This window comes from Homarus americanus, unplaced genomic scaffold, assembly GCF_018991925.1.
Source record: "Homarus americanus isolate GMGI-L3 unplaced genomic scaffold, GMGI_Hamer_2.0 scaffold13628, whole genome shotgun sequence".
In the NCBI taxonomy this organism is placed as follows: Eukaryota; Metazoa; Arthropoda; class Malacostraca; order Decapoda; family Nephropidae; genus Homarus; species Homarus americanus.
Window position 1 is genome coordinate 265,760 of NW_024728956.1, and position 8,737 is coordinate 274,496.

At 48.2% G+C, this 8,737-nt stretch overlaps 1 protein-coding gene across 1 annotated transcript; it reads right to left on the reverse strand.

Annotated features, from left to right (window-relative positions):
* Window positions 1-496: 496 nt before the first annotated feature.
* Window positions 497-1,255, reverse strand: LOC121866266 (mRNA decay activator protein ZFP36L3-like). The gene has a single exon (XM_042365887.1). It carries the CDS (start codon window positions 1,253-1,255, stop codon window positions 497-499), a length of 759 nt encoding a protein of 252 aa, XP_042221821.1.
* Between the last annotated feature and the right edge of the window lie 7,482 nt (window positions 1,256-8,737).

Here is an 8,737-nt window from a genome sequence, read left to right on the forward strand (position 1 = left end):
CACTACACCTACACACTCACACCCACACACCACACCAACACACCACACCTACACACTACACCCACACACTACACCTCACACACCACACCCACACACCACACCCACACACCACACCTACACACCACACCCACACACCACACCCACACACCACACCCACACACCACACCCACACACTCCACACACCACACAACACACCACACCCCACACACCACACCCACACACCACACCCACACACCACACACCCACACACCACACCCACACACCACACCAACACACCACACCCACACACCACACCCCACACACACCACACCCACACACCACACCCACACACCACACCTACACACCACACCAACACACCACACCTACACACCACACCCACACACTACACCCACACACTACACCAACACACCACACCCACACACCACACCCACACACCACACCTACACACTACACCCACACACTACACCTACACAGTACAGAGAGACAGCACTTGAGGTCACCAGCCCGCAGCGGTGTTCCATGGTGGGTACAGCTGGGCCGGGCGACACAGCTGCTGGGTGACACAGCTGGGCCGGGTGACACAGCTGGGCTGGGCGACACAGCTGGGCTGGGTGACACAGCTGGAGCTGGGTGACACAGCTGGGCCGGTGACACAGCTGAGCTGGGTGACACAGCTGGGCCGGGTGCATAGCTGTGGGTGACACAGCTGGGCCGGGTGACACAGCTGGGCTGGTGACACAGCTGGGCCGGGTGACACAGTGCTGGGCGACACAGCTGCTGGGTGACATAGCTGGGCTGGGTGCATGTGACAGCTGGGCCGGTGACACAGCTGCTGGTGACACAGCTGGGCCGGGTGACACAGCTGCTGGTGACACAGCTGGGCCGGGTGACACAGCTGCTGGGTGACACAGCTGGGCCGGGTGACACAGCTGGCCGGGTGACACAGCTGAGCTGGTGACACAGCTGAGCCGGGTGACACAGCTGGGCTGGGTGACACAGCTGCTGGTGACACAGCTGGGCCGGGTGACACAGCTGGGCCGGGCGACACAGCTGGGCCGGGTGACACAGCTGGGCCGGGTGACACAGCTGGGCCGGGTGACACAGCTGGGCCGGGTGACACAGCTGGGCCGGGTGACACAGCTGGGCCGGGCTTAACGTTCAGTAGACGAGAGGGGAAAATATCACGCAGGTACTGGGTGTGGTGAACTGCCTCAGGTGAGCTAACAACACGACAGATTTTTTCTTTGATGATCATTATCTTTTGGGGTTACCTGAAGATTAGACACCGCTGCTTATTGCACCTCAAGATTGACCACCCTAACCTAACCTAACCTCACCTCACCTAACCCCACCTAACCTAACCTAACCTCACCTCACCTAACCCCACCTAACCTAACGTAACCTAACCTATACCTAACCTAACCCCACCTCACCTCACTTGGCGATGATATAAACTTTCTACTGAGGTCTTGTCAACAGTGGCAGTCACCCTTGGCAGTATCCGGTTGTGGCTGAGAGGAAAATTTATTCATAAGCGTAACTCAGAACCCAGATCGAAGGTGGCTCCTGTAGTGAATATCTTGGTGTATGATGCATGAATGTCTGTACAGATCTCTCTCTCAGTGGTGTTTCAGATTACAATTACCCTTGGCCAGTAGTCACTTAATGACCCTATTGGTGCGAGTATGCTGTTGTGCCCTGACACTGAGTACAGCATTAACAGCATCCCGGTTAGGTTAGGTTAGCATTAAACAGCATCCCGAATCGTAGTGTATGTTGGTGAGGAAGTAGTGTAATTAATATCACCCCTGTACGTACACATCCCATAGGCCTATAGTACACATTCCATAGGCCTATAGTACACATCCCATAGACCTATAGTACACATCCCATAGGCCTATAGTACACATCCCATAGGCCTATATGATTTAGGCTTTAATATTTTCTTTTTCGTGTTCAGAATGTTCATAGTTCTTACCTGTTAACACCTGGATGATTGGGTTAACTTTGTCTGTATGTTTATTGTTTTTTTAATGTTTTTTTTTATGACAAATTGAAGCTCGATCTCCGCCATCCCTTTTAACACACACACACACACACACACACACACACATACACGCACACACACACACCCACACACACACACCTCACGACCCTAGGAGTAAAAGTTCACACACTTTTTTTTCTGGCCGGACACAAAGTGGATTGATTGCTGGTCTCGCCAACACCGGGTCCCGACTCTACACTTTTTGAGCCGAATTTTCAGTTTTTTTTATTTTTTTTATTTTTCTCTGGGGTGTTCCAGGCCTTTAGTGATATACAGGCTACCGTCAACGAGCAATCTACAGGAGAGGTGTGTGTGTGTGTGTGTGTGTGTGTGTGTGTGTGTGTGTGTGTGTGTGTGTGGTGAAGGCTAAAGGTCATTACTCCACACCTACACCTGTCGCCCGTCCCACAATCACTCCTAGCACACCTGTCGCCCGTCCCACACACCCTAGTTAAGCACACCTGTCGCCCGTCCCACACACCCCTAAAGCACACCTGTCGCCCGTCCCACACACCCCAGCACCTGTCGCCCGTCCCACACACCCTAGCACACCTGTCGCCCGTCCCACACACCCTAGCACACCTGTCGCCCGTCCCACACACCCTAGCACACCTGTCGCCCGTCCCACACACCCTAGCACACCTGTCGCCCGTCCCACACACCCTAGCACACCTGTCGCAATTATTCATAGACGTAGACAATTTATTAAATGTATCTCTAAAATGTTGTTTCATTTTTTTTAATGTTAGTAAAGAATGACTTAGTAGTGTGAAGGGTTGACATGGAAGTAATTCGTCTTTGTTACTGTGATATATATACTGTACCTGTGTATGTATTGAAGAACACACACACACACACACACACACAGTTTGCAATCGAACTTGCCACCCCCCTCTGTTCTATTATTAATGCATCCCTCAGACAAAGCAAATGCCCTAATGAATGGAAAACCGCATTTGTCACCCCCATCCCCAAGGTGACCACCCCACAGTCCCCTAACGACCTCAGGCCAGTTGCCATTACCCCCATACCCAGTCTACTTTGTGAGGACTTTGTTTTTGAGTGGGCATTTGCCAGTATCTATCAGTCAATTGATCTACAGCAATTTGGCAATATGAGGACCTCATCTACATCACACTGCTTGGTGAGCTTTCTAGATTTTCTGCACAAAAGCTTGCAGAAACGTAAGACATCACTGGCCGTTGCCTTTGTGGACTTCAGGAAGGCCTTTGACCTTGTTGATCACTGCACTGTTATTAACAAGGCTATTGCATTAGGGCTGCCCACCAACCTGGTCTCATGGCTCACTGATTTCTTGAGTGGACGTCGCCAGGCAGTGAGGTATCAGGGCTTGGTCTCCACATTCCAGCACCTAACCTGCGGTGTTCCCCAGGGGACCAAGATGGGACCACTGTGCTTCCTCATCCTGATCAACGACGCGACGCTCTATCGGACACTCCTCACAGGTGGAAGTACGTGGATGACTGCACTGTGGGGGTTTCAGTGGACAACACCGCACCAGACTACTCATCGCTCCAAGGCACCCTGGACAGGCTACAGGCATGGACTACGGAGAACAAGGTCACCATCAACCACACCAAAACCGTAGTCATGCACATCAATACCACCACCACTCCAGTGCAAGCCCCAGCAGTCACAGTGGGTGCCCATCCTCTCCAGCTGGTGCAGTCTGCCAAACTCCTGGGTGTAACCATAGACAACAAACTTGACTGGAAGGCCCATGTAAATAACACAGTCAAGGCAGCCTCATATCGTCTCTACATGCTACGACGACTTAGGTCACTTGGGACACCCACGCCAGAGCTGGGGACCATCTACAACGCCTTTATTCTCCCCAAACTAACGTATGCGTCACCAGCCTGGTCGTCTTCTCTCAACTCTACCCAACAACGTCAGCTAGAGAAGGTACAGAAAAGGGCCTGCAGAATCATGCTTGGCGCAGAATAATCCGGCTACACCAACGCTCTCTCCACCCTGGAAATGCCATCCCTCAGTGACCTCCACCACCAAGCACTGGAAAGGTTTGGCAGTGGACTACTGCACCACCCTCGTCATCGCCACCTCCTGCCACCTGCAGCCCCCCACCCAACTCGCGCAGTCCGCCACTACAACAAAATTCAGCCCATAAGAGCCCGCACCGATAGATATAAGAACAGCACCATCCCATCTATTGTTAAAATAATAAACAACAACTGGTTTATGTACTGTACAGCCCTGTAAATGTATTCAATGCATATTATATCATTATGTCTAAATCAAATGTAAGTCTGCATATTTTCAGCCACTGGCTGCAACTCTATTAATAAACCGTTTATTATTATTATTATTATTATTATTATTATTATTATTATTACACACACACACACACACTCCACACCCCCACACCCCCACTCCCCACACCACACCACACCACACACCCCCACACCACCACACTACACACCCTCACACCCCCACATCAAACACCCGAAACCACACACCCACACACCCCAGCACCACACCCCACCCCCCACACACCCACACACCCCAAACACACCCCCACACACCCCCCACCCCCCACACACCCCCACCCCCACACACCCCACACCCCCACACACCCCCACATTCCCCACACCCCCACACCCACACACACCCCACACCCCCACACACCCCACAGCACACCACACACACCCCCACACACCCCCCACACCCCACACCCACACACCCCACACCACACCTGCACACCCCACACCCCCACACACACACCCCACACACATCCTCACCCCCACCCCACACCCCACACACACCCCCACACACCCCCTGGCACACACTAGACCAAAGAATGAAGTAAATCACCTCATTCCCCCCACAGTGTGATGGCTGACCGCAGTAACTCACTCGAAAAAACAGTCGCTCAGATAAAAGGGGAGGAGAAAAGAGTGTGAGGAGGAGGAGTGACAAGGGAAGGTGAGGGAGAGGAGGAGGAGGAGTGGGAGAGGGTTGGGTAGGTGGTGAAGGAGAGTGAGACGAGAGAGAGGGAGAGGAGAATGAGGGGAAGAGAGGAGGAGAGAACGAGAGGGAAAAGGAAGAGAGGGGAGAGAGAGAAAGTAGGGAGAGAGAAAGTGAAAGAGAGAGATTACTGATACTTTCCTTTCTCCTTCTACTATGATATTTTTTCCGATATTTTTTCTAAACTTTTCAGATATTTTTTCCCTTTATCTCCCTCGGTAATATTTTTCCCTGGAACTTTTATCATAAAAATATTCCCCCATGTCTAGGGATAAGAATTTTTTTCCCTCAAAGTTATGTAATAAAAATATTGACCCAATTTTGTAGGGATTATATATTTTGTTAAGAAAGTTTTAATATAGAGGTATTTTATTATTAACTTGTGTGTGTGTGTGTGTGTGTGTGTTATCTGTCAGTCTCCACCAAACACCTGTCAGCTTCCCCAATCACCTGTCAGTTACCACCAATCACCTGTCAGTTTCCACACCAATCACCTGTCAGTTTCCACCAATCACCTGTCAGTTTCCATCAATCACCTGTCAGTTTCCACCAATCACCTGTCAGTTTCCACCAATCACCTGTCAGTTTCCACCAATCACCTGTCAGCTTCCACCAATCACCTGTCAGTTTCCACCAATCACTTGTTGTTTACATTGTGCTGCATTTTTTACCTTATTTAATGTGTGTGTGTGTGTGTGTGTGTGTGTGTGTGTGTGTGTGTGTGTGTGTGTGTGTGTGTGTGTAATGGTCAAAAGGTTAAAAGGCATCGTACTCAGGCTCATCCGCCGACCAATCACCGACCTTGTTACAAACTGACCCGTGACCTCGGTAACAAGCTTGGTGCAGATAGACTAGAGGGTGTCTAATCTTCAGGTGACTTACGAACTGTTGTGTTAGTCTTTAAACGGCCGCACAGAACTCTAACCTAGCTCTAACCTAACTCTAACCTAACTTAACCTAACCTAACTTCTTCTTCTTAACCCACCTAACCCTTAACCTAACCTAACCTAACCTAACCTAACCTAACCTCAGATAAGGAAAGATATTCACTGAAGAGGCTTTGAGGATGAGGTACAGGAGTATTAGTTGGAGGATGAGGTACAGGAGTATTAGTTGGAGGATGAGGTACAGGAGTATTAGTTGGAGGATGAGGTACAGGAGTATTAGTTGGAGGATGAGGTACAGGAGTATTAGTTGGAGGATGAGGTACAGGAGTATTAGTTGGAGGATGAGGTACAGGAGTATTAGTTGGAGGATGAGGTACAGGAGTATTAGTTGGAGGGTGAGGTACAGGAGTATTAGTTGGAGGATGAGGTACAGGAGTATTAGTTGGAGGATGAGGTCTGAGTATTTCCTCGAGTCTCAGCTCAGTTTAATTAAGTCATTATGAAGCGGATCTTGTAAGTCACAGCCTCGCCAACCTCCTCCTCCTCTCTCCTCCTCCTCCTCTTCTCTCTCTTCCTCCGACATCCTCCTCCTCCTCCTCCTCCTCCTCCTCCTCCTCCTCTTCTTCCTCCCTCCCCCCTCCCTCAGCCCAGCCTGTGATAATATGATCAAATTTCTCTCGTAATCAACAGTGAGTTATGATACACCCTCAGCGCCAGCACAGGCAGTCACCAACAGCGTCTGGCGTTCGCTGTGCCACACCTCCATAATAACTTGTTTATGGTATCTTATGCTGGCGAACGTTTGCCCACCATCTGCCAGTAGTAGTGTTCGAGTGTGTCTCCTAACCAGCTTGTTAATCAGTAAGGTAGTGGAGCGGTGGGCTAGTGGATACAGCACCCACTTCCTGCACTAAGAGTCTCTGGTTGGTGCTCGGTTAAGGGTTTAATTTACCCAGCTGTATATAGGCACTGTACAGTCCCCTTCACTAGTGCGTTTACAGGGGCTCGTCAGGTTTTGTACAGTGTGGCAGCCCTGTGTTTGTTTACAGTTGACAGAAGAAAACTCACAATAGTAAACATGTTATGGAATCAAATTAAAACAAATATTTCAATGTAATGATTTGTGGAATGTTTATATGACGAGCCCCTGTAAACACACTATTGACGGGAACTGTACCTGACTTTACTGTTGAGGAAGTGAGGGTTGTCGAGTACAATGCCGTCACCTGAAGTATTGAGGACTTGGTGTACGGTGAGCTCTATTTAGACCTTCCCGGAGGGGGTCGTGAGGCCCTCAGGACGGTCTCTCAAGTCTGGTGAATTAACTAAGAGACCTTCGCGTGTTGCACATTACTCATGGGTCCAGGGAGACGTACGTGTGTGTGGGGGGGGGGGGGGGGGGGGGACTATTGCAACATGTCGAGAATTTCAACATTCTTGTTTTCGAATAAAAATCAGGTATATGTAGAAGATAACCTAACCTAACTTAATATTAACCTAACCTAACACTAACTTAACCTAACAAAGTTGGGTCGTTTACCTGAGGGAGTGACCAGGTGTGTGAGGACCCGGCAGTCGTCAGTACCTTCGCGTGACGGCCAGTGATCAGGTGGTGGACTGACTGACTAAAGACGTGATTGAAACAGATAACTCGGTCAGTCGGTCTACAGAAGATGTGAACTAGTGTGGTGAATTTGTGCTCGCGTGTTTAGTGTTAAGACGTGGTGTGGGCTGGGGCGGGGCGGGGCGGGGCGGGGCGGGGCAGCAGACGACACAACACAACGATCAGACGTATAGAAGAAAAGTTCCTCAGGTAAGTTTATTTACATCACCTGAAAATTAACCACCCCAGCTTATTTCACCTGATAATTAAACACCCTAACCTAACCTAATCTAACCTAACGTAACCTAACGTACAAGTAACGTAAGTGTATTAATCATCAACATTATGCTGCGGTGGGTAATATTCAGGTAATCTGTTTATATATAATGATAAGTAATACGGGAGTACTGTAAATATTATACTCGGGGATTAAACCGTCGTACTCAGGGATAAAGATATCATACTCAGGAGAAAGTCGTCGTACTCAAGCTTGTACAAAACGAATCCTTCATTAGTGTTGTGTCAAAATTAGCTGCTGTAGTAATCAATTTCTCAAAAAATATTTAATTTGGAAAAATCAAGGAATATCCAGCTGTTTACATCTTAAGAGTCTCCCGGGATAATAACTTCACTTATATTTTTTGTCGAAGTGGAACATAATTTTGTGAAATGGTAACAGAGAATAATTGATGTGTTAAACCTTTTTTAATATAATATTATAAGAACAAATCATGTAGTTGATATTGTAGTACAGTACTGTATGTTTTAAACGGAATAAAATGACAGGGCAGATTAACGCTCCGAGACATTCAGGAATAATTTACGGATATAAAGTCGGACGTCAAAGTGAATTGCTATGTACTGTATTGTGTTAGGATGAAATATGGATCGAATAAAAAATGTGAATTGAAATAACATTCATAGTCAGTACATTTATGCCATTTAGTTACTGAATATGCGAACAAATAATTTCCATATTCACCGCCTCGATGGACGACCACTGAGCGGTCAGTGTTGGTCATGAGTGAGCTCACACTCCCTGGTGGTAAATATTTAGAAGTTGCCAACACCTACAGTACTTACTGTATATATTGAGTCTTATATAAGGAGAAAAAATAATAATAATTTATTCTATAACGTTTCTGTCGGAAAGTTATATTTTAAGTGTTTTAAACGATACAATTATCAGCAATA

Excerpts from the sequence above, each read along its gene's own strand:
- LOC121866266 (XM_042365887.1), bottom strand. The coding sequence starts at position 1,255 with ATGATCATCAAAGAAAAAATCTGTCGTGTTGTTAGCTCACCTGAGGCA.